This window comes from Manduca sexta, chromosome 7 (genome assembly GCF_014839805.1).
Source record: "Manduca sexta isolate Smith_Timp_Sample1 chromosome 7, JHU_Msex_v1.0, whole genome shotgun sequence".
NCBI lineage: Eukaryota > Metazoa > Arthropoda > Insecta > Lepidoptera > Sphingidae > Manduca > Manduca sexta.
Window position 1 is genome coordinate 7,048,390 of NC_051121.1, and position 16,223 is coordinate 7,064,612.

At 32.1% G+C, this 16,223-nt stretch overlaps 1 protein-coding gene across 5 annotated transcripts; it reads left to right on the forward strand.

The window, feature by feature from the left end:
* Positions 1 to 1,252: 1,252 nt before the first annotated feature.
* On the forward strand, positions 1,253 to 13,438 carry LOC115440339 (probable protein phosphatase 2C T23F11.1). Of its 5 annotated transcripts, none has more exons than XM_030164629.2 (8): positions 1,253 to 1,395; positions 2,764 to 2,954; positions 3,846 to 3,943; positions 4,269 to 4,421; positions 5,117 to 5,315; positions 5,485 to 5,576; positions 6,217 to 6,390; positions 7,017 to 9,784. In XM_030164629.2, exons 1-8 carry the CDS (start codon positions 1,370 to 1,372, stop codon positions 7,089 to 7,091), a joined length of 1,008 nt encoding a protein of 335 aa, XP_030020489.1. In that variant the 5' UTR covers positions 1,253 to 1,369; the 3' UTR covers positions 7,092 to 9,784. The 5 variants fall into 5 exon arrangements, with proteins under 5 accessions (XP_030020489.1, XP_030020649.1, XP_030020727.1 ...); XM_030164789.2 differs by having other exon boundaries at positions 1,256 to 1,395; positions 5,135 to 5,315; XM_030164867.2 differs by lacking the exon at positions 1,253 to 1,395 and adding an exon at positions 1,759 to 1,899.
* The last annotated feature ends 2,785 nt before the right edge of the window (positions 13,439 to 16,223 follow it).

The window sequence follows — 16,223 nt, forward strand, 5'->3', positions numbered from 1 at the left end:
AGGTCTTTTGATTTGTATAACGCTGCACACTTAAATAATACTGCCCTTTCCCATATTCTCCTAAATTAACAACTCTAAGTGCTATGTAGTATGTTCCTAGTTGGCTGTTAAATTAATTATTTGAAGGCCATCCATCTGCTTGTTCTTCTGTACTTATCAAAAAAAAAAACCTCCAACCATTGAAAGTATTTATGTATTTAGTCAACAGAAAAATCAAGTGAACCATTACTAGCTACTCAGAACCGTTACAAATTGCTGTGTACTGATGATGTTTCTATTATATCAGAGCGTAACGAAGATGGAATAAAATCCGTTTTTTCTTCGCCGTAGTAGAGCAACCTCGAGTATTGTTCTGTAGAAGTAACCTTCAAGCTGATTGATTATTGTTTTAATATTTTTTTCTCTAATCGTTTATTGGCTAAGTATCGATGTGCTATTTATTAGATGCTATCTATTGAAATGATTATTTTGTTACTACTTAATTACCCTAATAATTACACATAGATAACTACATTACCTAATTGTTATTACTTAAAGAGCGAAAATATGAAAGATTTAAGAATATTTTTAAATAAATGTACTTAATTTTTAGGTCATTTTGCAAATGTTTAAACCCCAAAAATATTCCTTATTAAAGAAATATTCCTCATTATACTTAATATCTATACGTGGTCGCCTGTATATCATGTGTACCTACAAAGTGTAAGTAGATAATTAAAATAAAATAAAAATGGGTAATTTATGTAAAAACTTTTTTTGGGATCAAAGCCTTTGCTTATAAGAATCAATGGGACCATTGAAGGTTTAAATCCTTTGAGGGTCAAAAATTACAAAAAAAAATTGGCATAATTTTTTTTAAAAAATCGTCTTCATTTCGCATCTGTGACTGCCTAGGTGAGTGATGGCGTTGCTGTATTGTGTGTGTGGCACGACATCGCTCGGAACTAGGTTCGAATTTGAGGTTGGGCAAAACTATATTTAGGTTTTATCTTCTACTCACTATCAGCTTAGGATCTGAAATGTGTGCCCTGTATTGCGGTGCACTGGCTAATATTACATAAAGGAATCGAATATAACGACGAAAAGTGGGTGCCCCGGTTGCACCCCTATATACTTACCCCTTCGGAGAGATTAGCCTGAAACGTAATTTTATTATTTAGATTTATTTTTTTTTATGAAAAAAGTTTGTTCCTGGCATTGATCGCACTGGCAATTTTATGTATTTAAATAAAATATGTAATTTTAGCATGTTAGATACAAGGTCATTGCTGTCAGTTTTTGAAATATATTTTGATTTTTGTACGAAAATTTACGTGCGTAAATTTAATCAAATGTTTTATTCGAAAGATCCCAACTATTACATCTGATTATGTATATGACATCAAAGATGTTAAGGTATGTGTCGAGTTATAAATAAATACGCTCTTATGCAGAAATAATTTCTATATTTTCATTGAAGCTTTGAAGTTTACATTTTTTACAATACTTCTGTAAAATTTTATACCTTCCGTAAATGATATAGGTACTAATCGGCGATATCAGATATTTAATAATATTTTTAGCATTAGATTATATGATATCTAACAAGGCGCACTAAATTAATAAGAAAAATTAAAGTTACAATATCGAATTGTAGCATATACACATCAAAATAATTTTAAAGACAATAGTTTTAAATATTTATAGATTTAATTGATTTATGGTAAGCGGCTTCAACATTTATTATCTATATTAAAGAAATTGCTGGTCTATGGTTGATGTCAATTTGACGTTTATCATTTAATGTTTCTCGCTATTTACCTACGCACTTTGGTGAAATAATTAAAAATAAACTGTGAATTACGTACGAAGTGCATAAGTTGGGACGAGTATTGAGTTTTGGTGATTTTCTACATAACTGTGAGTGAATTTCCATGTTAAGCGGTTCTCCGTGTTTTGTTTCAACAGCAATTTCGATAACTTGTGTTTCCTTCGGTTATAATGAATTCTTACGTATTCTTGCTGATTTTTTTTGCATTTATAGTATAAATGATATGTTGTTGAATCACATATCTGCACGTAAATATAGTTTATGACGTGATTTTTACCAGGTAACGTTTTATAAATCGGTCAGTGACATCACAGCTAGTCACTCCACGTAGATTATGTTTAGCTATAAAACGTCGATTTACGATTTACTTTTAATGTTACCAGATAGTTAGTGGTAGTAATTTGCTACATTAACTAACATCTGTATCCAGGTTGTATAGTAGCGGCGTATTGTATGATTTATCTTATCATACTTGTGTAATCTGTTTTCTGATTAGATGACGCGATTTCGTGTTTGGAGTTCCAATTAGATCATTACCCAACTTATCAATGCATTGCCCTTTGTGGTTGCCCCATTTGTCGGTATGCACTTCAATTTCATTGCAGTTGGTTTGTTTGTCTGGTTATGTTATCAATATTGTACTTGTACATTTTGTTTTATAACAAGAGGTATATTTAGGTAATTACGGGACTATTGCTCCGCATATTTATGAGATTTTGGATTTCATGCATATATTCTATCTTCAGAGTTTTCAAAATATATGCTGTTTAAATATATTGGTATGAAAGTTGAAAATATTATACATGATTCCAAAAATGTTATATTTCCTTTTAAATTGTAAATACATGTTACATACATTACATGATAATGAGAGGAAATTTAACCACATAGACAAAGGCATTTTAACTTAAATGATTTCAGTAATATTTTTAATATGGCTGTAATTTTTGCAGAGTAATGGGGCAGACCCTATCAGAGCCTGTGACAGAAAAGCAATCATCAACATGTCAAGACACTCGGTTCTTGGTGGGCTCCTCCTGCATGCAAGGATGGAGGGTGTCCATGGACGACTCGCACACTCACATACTATCTCTGCCTGATGATCCTGGCACGGCATTCTTTGCAGTATACGATGGACATGGCGGTAATAATAATATAATGTCACATCTACACCAGTTTTCCGAATTAGCTCTTGACTGAAATAGTAGATGGAAGAATAAACAAGGACTTTGCCCTAGATATCACATGTGTGGTAAAAAAAATAAAATTTTGGGTGATGTTTATGACCAATAACTTCGGTAAAATAAATGTAATGCATGCATGTAGGAAAATTATGTATTGTAAAATATATAACGCAATATCATGTGGTGATATGCAATGTAATATTATGTCATGTTTTGGATTGATTATACATGCACACACTCACACCTTTCATTCCTGAAGAGTTTGCAGAGGTGCAACTGGTGTATCCAATTTATGCTGTGTGTATTCCATCATCATGATGCAATACCTCACTACTGCAGTTGTACTATAAATCAAAGCCACTGGAGCAGTATGTAATTAACAGTGATTTAAATAATTACTGTAAAATTTAAATAATGTTCATTTAAATTTAATTTGTAATATAGCAATAAAGTTTGTTTCAAAATAACAGTATATATATAAAAAAAAATAAAGTACAAACCATTCTTGTTTATAATAATAAATATAAAGCCACAAGAAATGTTATAAAATTCTTTAATATATTTTTATACAATTATATAAAGCCGAAGAGTTTGTTTGTTTGTTTGAACATGCTAGTCTTGTCAACTTCTGGTTCAAAGTAAAAAAATATTTTATTGTGGGATAGCCCATTTATCCAGGAAAACTATAGGCTATATAACATCACACCAAGACTAATAGAAGTAGAGCACTAATGAAAAATGTTAGAAAACGGGTGCTGCAAAAACAGTTAAGCATTAATGATGTATGACGGAATTACGAGTATATATCTTAATAAAGACTCTGCTTTCACTCAATCTATTGTAAATTTTAGGATCAAATATAGCTGAATATGCTGGGAAACATCTCCACAAGTTTATCACAGCACGGCCAGAATATCACCTTGGCAATATAGAAGAGGCTTTAAAACAGGTAATTGTTGTATATTGTTTGTTAATCCAATATGAAATTGCATATAAGCATAAACCTAAAGCCAATAAAACTTTGGACACAAAGGAAAGCTGGAGGAGTGGGATTGTATTCCATGAATAATAAAATAAATAATGGTGCATATTTTTATATGAACTCACTCGCTCCTAGCTCAGTGCATTGTAAATCACACACCAAATACCTTATGGTTGAGTGTGCCAAAAGCATTAATGGCTTCTAAAAGATATTCTATAATAGCTTGTATTGATTAGAAAGTTTACTGATCCATATGTTATATAGCCACAATAAAATTTTACCGAAATTCCAGGGTTTCCTAGACCTAGACCAGGCTATGTTGGAGGAAGACATGCTGCAGGAGAAGGTGGCCGGCAGCACGGCGGTGGTGGTGCTCATTAAGGACAACACGCTGTATTGCGCCAATGTTGGTGATTCGAGGGCCGTTGCCAGTGTTAGAGGCACGGTAAGTAGAGTGTTGTTCTTGTATGTTTCGCTGTTGGTATTTGTGCCTATGAAAGCGGCGATAGTCTAGTTGGGAGTGTAACAAACTGCCGAGACGAATATCCGCAGTTTCAAAACTCAAGGGCATGCACCACTGACTTCTCAAGTTATGTGTATAATATACTTTGTGAATGCATGCATTATTAGTGAAGGAAAACATCGTGAGGAAATCTGCATAGTTGAGAAGTTCTCCAAGAATTTTTATATAACTTCGTTTTTATTTCTTGCTTTTCTTAATTCATCATCATCGCAGAATGTAACTGTTGATTAGAGGACAGTCATGAGTGTGAGCTTTTAAAAAAAAAGTTTTCAGTGAGCCTAGAGAACTGGTGGAATTAATTACCAATTTAAAATGGCAAAGTTAAATTGTTTGTAACATATTCATTCATGTGGCTTTTTCACATCATTTACCATATTTTGTCATTAGAAAAATCATTAATATAAGTTAAAAGTGGATCTATAATCACAAACACTTTTTGGACAAAGTAACAAATATATCTGGACAATAATAATGATGCTTATTCCTACAAACATAAAACATATTATATACATAATTATACAGCTGAAAAAAAATACATCAACTTTTGATTCATACATATGATTTAACCATCATTACCATTCATCATCATCATCATCATGTCATTTATATGAACGCAGCGGAGTTTCAAATGCCAGGTGGAGGTGCTGTCTTACGACCATAAGCCTAACAACGAGGAAGAGTTGCGCAGGATCACCGCCGGGGGAGGTTGGGTGCAGTTGAACCGAGTCAATGGCAATTTGGCACTTTCGCGAGCTCTTGGCGATTATGTATTCAAAAGGAATTATAGGCTGTCGCCGCAAGAGCAGATTGTTACAGGTACTTTTGTTTTTTTTTATTGTCCATTGTAAAGTTTTTTAATTATAAACCTGTTGATATGTTAAAGATAACATTTTAATGATTAAAAAAAATAAAAGCGCTCTACAATATGCGCATCTTGTGAGGAATATTTATGTATGAGAATTAGTATTTTTTATTTATTCTACAGCATATCCAGATGTTCAAGTGAGGCAATTGAACGAAGATTGGGAGTTTATTGTGATAGCGTGTGATGGTATATGGGAGGTGTTGTCTAACGAGGTATGTACATTTTGAATCATTTATTATCTTACGTCAATCAATTTGAAGGCAGAAAACGTGTTTCTAGCGACATACATGTTATCTTGTCAGCAATACACCGGGCATAATGCCATGAAGAAAATATTGAGTCATTATGACTATTGCTATTATATCAATTATATGATATTACAAAATATTGGGTTTTTGATAGGATTAAATGACGATGTTAGATGTGGTATCTATTAGATCAGAATCGAGGCGTGCCGAATCGCATTTTCTTTGTATGCGTAGTGATACAGCTTGGTGCGTTTCTGTTAATAACGAATTTTCATAGTAAATGAAAACGACTTAATGAGGCTCGATTTGTTTTTTTTTTTATACGTGAAGGCAATGTGACCCCACTCCACCCGATGGTAAGTGGAGCGGGGTCCAATTGAATGTCGAATGACGGGAGATGATTACCCTTAGCAGTCGACACTATTATGCCGGCCTATTGGAACCGGATATACACAGGCTGATCGCGGAACACTGCACACTTACGTGGTGCATTATGGCGGGTTTTAAAACCTTGTGTATGGTTGCTATCCAGGTGGATATAAAATATATCCTACCAATATAATATTTGGTTGAACGACGCCAACAATGACACAAATATTTGCAGGAGGTAGTGACATTCTGCCGCGTGCGATTGCTGAGCGGTTGGGAGCCGGCGGCGGTGTGCGAGGCGCTGATGCAACGCTGCCTCGCGCCCAACTGCGCTACCGGCGGGCTTGGTTGCGACAACATGACCGTGCTGCTCATCTGCCTCGCGCCATTCCCGGCCGCCGGCGCGCACGTAAGTACCTTCACAGCTCATACTAAAAGCGCGACTGAATGAGATGAACAATAAGTCATTTGAATTTGGAATGGATGCGATGCTTCCTTACACAATCAAACATAAGGAGAATATATATTTTTAATTATTCGTTCAGATGACTAGGCTATAGTCCTTCCACCATACTGCCTAGTATTATGTAGGAAAGAGATGTTTCATATTTGAAAATGGAATCACGGAATGGCCAGTTCGTTTTGGCATTAGGCTAGGCCGCTAGATGGAAACACTCCTTTCTTGTGTGCTGGTTTCAATGAATTGCAGTTTATTGTTACATTTGTTGTAACAATTTTTTTTGGTCTTGCATGTGGAATGTGCATGTGTTTATTTATTTACGCTTGTTTTTATATTTATTGGTGCATGTCTGTGTGTGGTTGTATAACATGAATTAATTTAACAGCATGTAAATGTTCATTGTTTATTTTATATTTGGTACAATGATACTATGTAAGATTAAGATAGGGTATATTTTTTTTAAATTATTCATAGGCGGAATTTTTTGTGTAATAGGGTGTTAATTTTTTTTTTTTTCGAAACCCATTCCTTAGTTTTTATTTTGTTTTGGTACAATGATTGAATTTGGTCCGCAGTGTCCATTTAAATGCCTGGACACGTCTCGTCCGAGCAAGTATTGGAGCCTGACTCCGTCGCGGCGGTTCTCTTAATTCCAACACCGACCACTACATCCAGACCCCCGATGCACAAGCTTTAACGTTATACCGTCTCTCTGCTGTGATTATTGTGTTCAGTGGTGTGGCTCGGCCGTTTTCATTTTTTTATTTCTGTTTGTCAAACGTCACTATAGTTTCTTTTTATGCAAAAAAGTTTTTTTTAATGATTTTTTGTTAAGATTTTTTATTTTAGCTTCTCTTGACCTTATAACATTAGTTTTTTTTTTATTATTGGAGGTTGGTGTTTCTTTATATTTAATTAATCGTGATAATTCTATCGTGATTACCAAAATGTTTATTTTATTTTTATTGTTTTTTTTGTTACTTATTGCGTATCGTACAGCATATAGGATATAATAACATAAAAATGAATATGAATAAAACTCCCGAGCCAGACCACGTTTGATGTGGTATGTGTGGTTTATAAAATTATGATAAAATTTTTATAAATAGGATTTTAAAAGATACGGTAAAAGACTGACGTGTGCCATGTACGCCGCAAGATATTCGATTAGAGTTGTTTTTATATTTTAATTCCCAATTTTTTGTTACATAGTATTTTAATTTAAAAAAAAAAAAGGATTTTCTTTTTATTACTTATTTAAAATTAAAATTATTATTTGATTGTACAATTATTATGGTTTGTTCCTTTTATAAACACAATACTCGGATTAGTCTATTTTATCAGTTAGTAGTCAACTATATTATCCTGATTCCAATTCTTTGTGACTCGTGAGGAGGATGAAAGCTTGCAGTGAGCAATGGGTAAATCTATGTCTTTTTTGGGGTTATTCCCATATAAAAAATATACTGTGCCGGGCATAAATTATAAATCTATGTGAAGTATTATAATTACCAATTTTTATATAATTTTATCATATTTTTCATTGTTTTTTCAAATGGTACAAATACTTAAAAAATAGTTTTTTTTTGTCATTCACCGATGTACATATCATGCTTATTATATATCATGTTAAAACATGGCACATTTTAATTAATAAAATATTGTTTTTTTTTTATTATTTAAATTACTGTTTGGTAGAGTTTGATGTCTAGTTTTTGCTTGAATAAGGCCTGAAAATTGGAGAATTTAGATTTTTTTAGTCTTGTTCCAGCGGTCCTTATTTGCGCAAGATTATAAAAAGTCATCTATAAGCATTTCTTCTTTTACATATTTGCTAATAATGTTTTCGTTAATTGCTGTTTAGTCACCTTTCTTAGTTCAAGTGGTTGAGGAGAGAGAGAGAGAGATAAAAAACCGATATAGATCAGTCACTAAATAAAAATGTTTATTGGTAAGGAACAATATGTTTATTATTTTTATTCTGTTGTATGTGAGTTAGAATATAGCTATCAGGTATAGGAGTACATACATTTTCTCATTTGTTAGGATAACGACAATATTGCATCCCTTATGTGCTATACTTTTAAAGGTACTGGGTGATATGTCAAATTGGTTGACTATTGCTCCGTCTATTTAGTTTGGTTTGATTTAAATTGTAATGTTACATTTTCCTTTGCTATTTAGGTTCTTGAAACATCAATATCGCGCGATTTTGGTATCTGTTTGTCGCCAAATTGTAGTTTTCAATACTTTTACATTTCTAAATCGATTGTAGATACAACGATTATAATTTTTTAGTTTTAATTTCATAAGTTTTTATGTCCCTCGCGTTTTATCCAAATATGTTTAGTTTTTTCCTGCATTGAAATTTTAGGTAGTATGTAATGTGTGTAGGTAACGGCAATTTTTATTTAATGTGTCGCCATTTTGTTGTTGTTATGACCTAAAACTGCTATCTGTCAAATTTTATTTTAAGGGTTATTTCAATAAAAAAAAAAATTGCTTTTCCTTTATTATTCTGCATTTTTGTAACGTATACGCATCGATTATGTTTGAATAACCTTGTGATATTATAATGACATTATGCATGTTTATTTAATGTTGCCAGCACAAAATTGCATGTTTTATGTTAAGAAAATTTTTATATTATTTATTTTGCAATTTTAATCTGCTGTCTATGATATAGTATTATCTGTATTTAAAACATTATATCTAAAAAATATGTTTTATTCGCAAATAATACGACATTTTGCATGTAAGATAAGTTTTTGCATATTTGTGTTGTATTGTATGTATATTATATTTTAGATATTTTTTCGGAACACATAACACTTTTTTCTAAACATAGATTACAATCAATGATACGCGTAATGATTATAATAACTATTGTGTACTAACTTTTCTCATTAATTAACAAAATTAATATGTCTGTTGACCTATAGGTATCTGAATATTCGACATGTAAACTTTTTGCTATATATTTTTTGACGATAAAATCTTATCATAATTTTTATTGCGTCGATATGTTATAGTCTATTCCTACAAACGGTTTTAACCACTACCATTGGAACCATAGAGAAAATAAACCAATAGGAATAAAGTTTACTTGACATGCGTACAGAATTGGGTTGTTCTGATTGATTTATTGTTACTATTAACGCTCAGTTATCGGTTAAAACGGAATCGGCCTAGTTAATATTATAACTACCCCTTGCATGCCTTGCTAATGACTCGTTATACGCCTTGTAGGTGTGGTCTAACTTAAAAATTCTATGTTTAAAAACACCGCTTTTTGGTTTTGTGTTGTTACACTGCGTTTGCTAAATAAATATTTTGAAAATAATGTGGTTTGTTTTATTTGGAATGTGCGTGCCAAGTATTTAATTAAAGTGAACAAAGGTGTTAAGTGATATTATTTTGCATGTATAGTTTGTTGTGTTTTTATGAAATATTACCATGTGTTTTTTTACTTGTACCACTCAGGGAATAATATAAGTTCGAAGGTGTATGAAGTCTACTAATCCGCACTAGGCTAGCGTGGTGGCCTAATCCCTCTCAGTAGTATAGGAGGTCCGTGCCCAGAAGTTGGACAGTATATAATACAGGCCTGATATTATATTATTATTACTCGGGGATTAAATAATTTATTATAATACTAGGTTGTGCCCGCAGCTTCGCCCATGTGAAAAGCCTTTCCTGCTACTAATGTCCCTAAAACACTAGCGATTCATAGCGATATCACTGTTACGTCAGCGTCATCAATTGGAAAATTACTTTCATTATTTTCCATGAGAGCAAATTACTGGTATAAAAGTGACCTATTTGTAATTCAGAACATGGTCTACCCGTGCGTCAAATTTTATCCGAATCCGTTCAGATGTTTCTGTGTGCTTTTGTAACAAACATTTTCACAAACTTTCGCAATTGAATTAGTTATTAGTAAGATACACACATATTCACGCCTTAATTCCTAAAGGGTAGGAGTGTAACTGGAGCTCCCACTTTCCATGCATATTTCGTCCCATAATGTGATAGCAGGCGAGCCTATCGCTATATTGGGCACAAATTCCAAACTCCGGGCTGATACTGAGTAGAACCCAATATCAACGTCCGACGTCTGGGGGTCGAACCCGAGACTTCAACACTGTAGCCGTACCATACAACTGCTGCGGCAGGGCAGTCTGTCAAGTAGTGATAGTTATTAGTCAGCGAAGATTAGTTATATAGTATTATGTATAAACATTAATATTATTTATTAATCTCTTTAAATTCCTTTTATTACATAACACCTTCATTCAAATCATATCTTCAATAATATTATGACAATATTTGAAACAGTAAAAAATAATTTTAATAAAAAAAAATCATATATTGAAATTATGAAAATTAAACACTGTAGATTGATTGAAATTCCGACTAAAATCCTTGTGGTTAGGAGGTAAACGAAAAAAAATCTACAAAAAAACTTAAAAGGTTTACTATGCTAATTCAAAATATTTTCTTCTTCAGCCTTCGCCTATGCCCGTGGATCAAGATTTAAATATGTCCAACATAATGTGGGAATCGAGCATGATGTAAAGAAGCTGATACGAAACTGTAAATGTGTGTAAATAGTATAGATTAGTGTATACAATTTAAGGTATTAATTTTGGTCAATGGGGTATTAAAATCGGGCTCGGGGATGAATGTTGACTGCCTTATTTTTGGATATTTGTAATTGTCTTCGGTAAGATCAAAATTTAAAAAAAAATATTTTTTCTGGAGAATAACTTCTAAGCGTAAGGTTGAAAAAATATTTAATCATGAGAAATAAATTGCGTTTTGAGATTCGGAATAAATTGAACATTTAATGCCTATTAGTCACGAAAAAACAAATGGCAGTCAATAACCATAGATAAATAATCAAAATTTCTTTTAATTATCTGTCTACACATAAATGTTGTGCAATATAACTGTAGTTGTTTCAAATTTAACTATAGCCTATTTAAGTTTGTTATTTGTTTTATTTTAATATTTTTTTTGTGATAAAATGCTCTTAGTCGCCCTTCAAAATGTTTGTTCGTGATCAATGCTGAAATCGATGATTAAAAATTAAATTGTTTGAGACTATAAAGTCAGTTATACCCAAAGTATCGTTTTGCTATAAGAAAATTACACAAAATAAGCATATTTGGTTGCTTATATAATCTTTTTCCGATCGCATCGGTCGTTGTGAAAAGTTGTACGACGTAATACGCCTGTTACAATTTATTTACTCGCTTTTATAAATTATGAAAATTTCGAAGGTAAATGTTCTTGAATGTGAAACCACGAAGATAATGTGATCGCAAAAATGTATTATTGTAAGCTTGTCGCTTAAGAAATGGTTTTTATAGTTTTGATAACATCTATTTTTAATGGTGAGAGGATTTATAAAGGTGGTATAAAATTTCAAATTAGAAAAAATGGGTTGGAAAATTTAAAAAAAAAAGTCGCCTTTTTGGATTTCTTACAGTAGTTGTACTAACTAGTGGCGGCCTTAAACGACGCGAGGCACCAGGCGAAAGCAAAAAAAGTTTCGTTGATAACGTTAATGAAGTTCTGCACTTCACCGCGCGATGTTCTTGTAAACGCGAGGCCCCGGGCGGTTGTCCGGTTCGCCTACCTCTAAGGCCGCCCCTGAGTACAATTTCAACTTCATCACAACTAAAAAATTGGTAATACAAGCATATAGCCTAAGGAATTGAATCGCTACATCCTATTATTACTCATTGGTATTAAACTTTTTTCCATGTTTTAAAAACACTTCGGGCCTTTAATTTTAATTTTGTTAAACTGTGGTGAAAAGTTATTGGTTTAATCGTTTGGTTACATCACCTCACTCTTCACCTAATGTTGACATATTTTATATTTTTTAAATAGCTGTATATGTATGTAATTTGATTTTGGGCAGCTTAAGCATTTATAAGAATAGTGTCTTTTAATTGAAAAGTAATTACTTTGTCATACGAATTTTACACACCCTGTAAGTTAAGACTTGACTTTTTTTAAATAAGTAGTTATCATATGTATTTGTTCTTAGAGTTAAACTTTGTTTTTATTTAATGCGTTTATATTTTATATACAATTCTGTTTACTTATTATTGAGAGACTTTTGATTATATTTAAACAAATATATTGTGATGTATAATTTTAGTTATACAATGAATTGCATTGTAGGTGAGGTAAGTTTTAAGTTAAATATAATATGGTGACATCAAAGTTCCTTAATTTTGTGACATGGAAACGTAAAAATGTGATTAAAATTTTATTTGGCATGTAATAAAAATGTATTTTAAATACAAATAAATCAAGGCATTTATACCCGAAAATAAATACTTATGTTTAGTTGTTTTATATGATTGTGTTGTTATGAAAATGTACTTTTGCACATTTTGTTATTCTTTTAAAAATACATCATTTTTTATTTAGAGTATAGATGCTTGAAATGTAGTTCATCTCTGTGTAGTAAAACAAAATAGTACTTCTACATGTTTGCCGTTATTACAATAGAATAAAACATCATATAAAACACAACACAAAATGCATTTTCTCATGATCGCATACCTCTTCATAAACCAATTAGAACTGAGCGACTACTGCCCAGAGGTTTTAAAAATTGCGTTAAATTTATGTCAACAACTTTTATTATTTAATAAAATCTATGGTTTTGTAGCCTTCTAACACAAGCTACACCTTAGTTAAATCACTAACACGGCATTGTTAAATTTTGAAACTAAGCCCAATCTTCTAATGCAAAATCATTAAATGATTTAAAAAATATTGTGTAGAATTTGAACACCCTGTGTTGTCTTTTACGTGATGATCAATACAATAGATCAAATCGGTGTTTACGTACTCTATTCAAATACAATAAATATCTAAGTGTATGAAATGTCTATGTCTAATGAAATGATAGTGTAAATATTTGTAAATTAATATAACAGCAATAAAATGATTATTTCGCATATTTTTAGGAGTTGTGTGGTTTTTTTATAACCGGATGTAATTGTACGTTTATTTTATTTATTAAAGGATTATTAATTTAATAAAAAACTTGATCAAAATTTGATTTGGCATGTTATGAAAATGTATTTTAAATACAAATAAAATAAGGCATTTATATCTGAAAATAAATTCTTATGTTATTTTATATGATTGTGTAACAACACAATCATATAAAACATTTGTTTAATAATATATAATTTTTTGTTTAAAAAATTTCGTGCCATATCACTTCTAAACAAAAAATTTTTCATTATATTTTAACATACATAGATTTTGTTGTTACACTGAATTAACAAAAACTATAATATAGTTTGAATGAGTAATGTTAAATACAATACGCATTTTTAAATTCCTTGCTTCATTGCCTTACCACGCTGTAGTGCAGGTACTTATTAAATTCAATTTAAACTTTAAAATTCTATCAACAAATTGCCAAAACATTATAGGTACAATTACATCGTCGGTTGTATATTTGTGGGTATATTTTTACTGTAAAAATTGTTTAGTTTTGTGAATTTTAGTAACGCTATGACATATCTTGGAATTGCACTAGTCAGAGACGAGCAGAACGGTGTGTACAGTCCAGTGGCGAAGAGGCAAATCTTCCGAAAGGGACCCAACATATAAGTACTAATATGCATAAATCGATGGCTCCTAAGTAAACTGTCGTATCAGGAAAAATAGCGATTTTTTAGCGTTTCGTTATGAATATACACAGTGTGTACTTCGAAAAACCAAATCCGTAGTTTCGGATGACGGATCGCACGTTTTGTTACTGCGAAGTGTTCGGATTCGACGACGGATCCGATCTGTTCATCGCAATATTACAGACATAGAATTTGTAAGAACATATAGTGGTACTTTATAAAACCATTTGCGAAGATAAAGTTTAACTGCTGTCAAAAAAAATAATACGGGGAATTGATCCTATCACCAAGGTAAGCTACGGAACGGTGACGGATCCGAAGTAATATGGTAGGAGAGTACATAGATAACAAAACGTTAAATAAGGCAATATAGCTATTTTTTCATATACTATAGTATACTTGGGAGCTATCGAAATGTAATCTGCAAATCGTTCTAATGTTACATTAATTACGAAAGGGAATCCGGTAGGAATCGGGTGAACCCTTCGCCACTGATACAGTAACTGACGATTAGCGGTATTGTAATAAACTTTTACAATTAGTTTTTGTTTTATTCCATTTTTTTCTAGGTTTTGCTTATGGCTTTGGTCTGAATAATCTATACCTGATTAGAAGTCGCAATGGGCGCTGTAGTTAATAAAACGACGAATGGTAATCCAGGACATGATCTATCTACATGCTAAATTGTATCCCAATTTATTGTTGAGTATTTTCATGGCTTTTGAAAAAAAAGGTGTGTACTAAAATATAATTTTAATATCACCTATTATTAACAGTCTGTTCACATAGTCACAATAGCGAGGTCTAGTCGTGTTATGGGACTGCATGCTTTTAATGACCGTTGAGGGTCTTTGGGACATGGATTTGATAGAGTAATATGCTTGGGAATATTACCTCTGATGGTACGCTAGGCTGTCGGTAATATGTAAAGAAAGAATTTTATTTTTCAACAAACACAAAATACATACATATAAACAAACAAACAGACAAAAAGCGCTTAAAAATGGGTTTGTTACAAAAAGGCTCCAACTCAGCAATATGCTGGCAGTGAAACCAGCGCTGGTCTCTGTTGGGCCGTTTGTTTGTTGATGTCACCAAGCATAAAAAAATCTGAGCAAAAAAATAATCATTTAAAAAAAAGAATGAATAAGTAAATAAAAACATGGGTATGGTATGGTAATGGTATGCTATGGTAGACCAGCAAAGTTTAGGGCGAAGTATATTAATTAAAGAAATAGCCTCTTCTTCTTTCTTTATTTAATGTATTATGTGTACAGTCAGCCACAAAAGTAGCTGAACAATTTAAAAACTTCAAAACGCTTTTACACGTGTACTTCAATCGAAATGTTCGTTTTTCTTTATCTAAAAAAGTAAATCTTGTGATAATTAACTAAGTGAAGAAATAACGATAATTGATACGGACACAAAAGTTTAAAGGCGATTTGAAATTATGCATTTGTTAAGCTATTTTTGTGACCGACTGTACCTAAATAAAGCGTCAGGCATTGATTTAAGAACTTTTATTCGTAAAACTCATTTTATTAGTGCTAATAAACACTTGTGTGGCGATCAACATGTTTTTATTCCTGGTTTAAGCGTCAATAAAGCCAGTGAACTTGGACCCAATTGTTATGTGGTCGTAAACTGGACATCGAATGCGACTATGGGGTGATAAATCGCACAGTTAAACTCTTTATTTTATGGTTAAGTTATTGTTGTTTCAATTTGAAATCATTGAAGGGCGCATAGTAAGTTTATTGTCTCTATGATTGCTGAAAAGTCATGACTTCTTAATAAGAGGAGCTAGAAAAAAAAATTGAGTCAGGCTGCGTACTGCATGCGCTCTGAGAAGATAGATAGGATGTCACTTTTTTTTTGCGAATGTCTTTCAAAACAGAGCACAATTCATGTACACCGTTGGTTGGTGACAAAAATAGATGAAGCGTGGTATTATTGGGAATATCTTGGATCATGGTATATTGGGAGATAAGGGCCAATCCAGATTCGCATTAGAGACATCTATTGTCACATAAACGTGTTACACAATGTGTATGACAGGTCTACATCAGATCACAGCCTCGTATTAATCCATTTAACAATATCAATTGA

Bases quoted from the DNA above. Each gene is read 5' to 3' on its own strand.
- LOC115440339 (XM_030164629.2), top strand. From the start codon at position 1,370: ATGTATATGACATCAAAGATGTTAAG. The intron at 4,422-5,116 runs GTAAGTAGAGTG...ATATGAACGCAG, and splicing joins TTGCCAGTGTTAGAGGCACG to CGGAGTTTCAAATGCCAGGT. The intron at 5,577-6,216 runs GTATGTACATTT...AAATATTTGCAG, and splicing joins GGGAGGTGTTGTCTAACGAG to GAGGTAGTGACATTCTGCCG.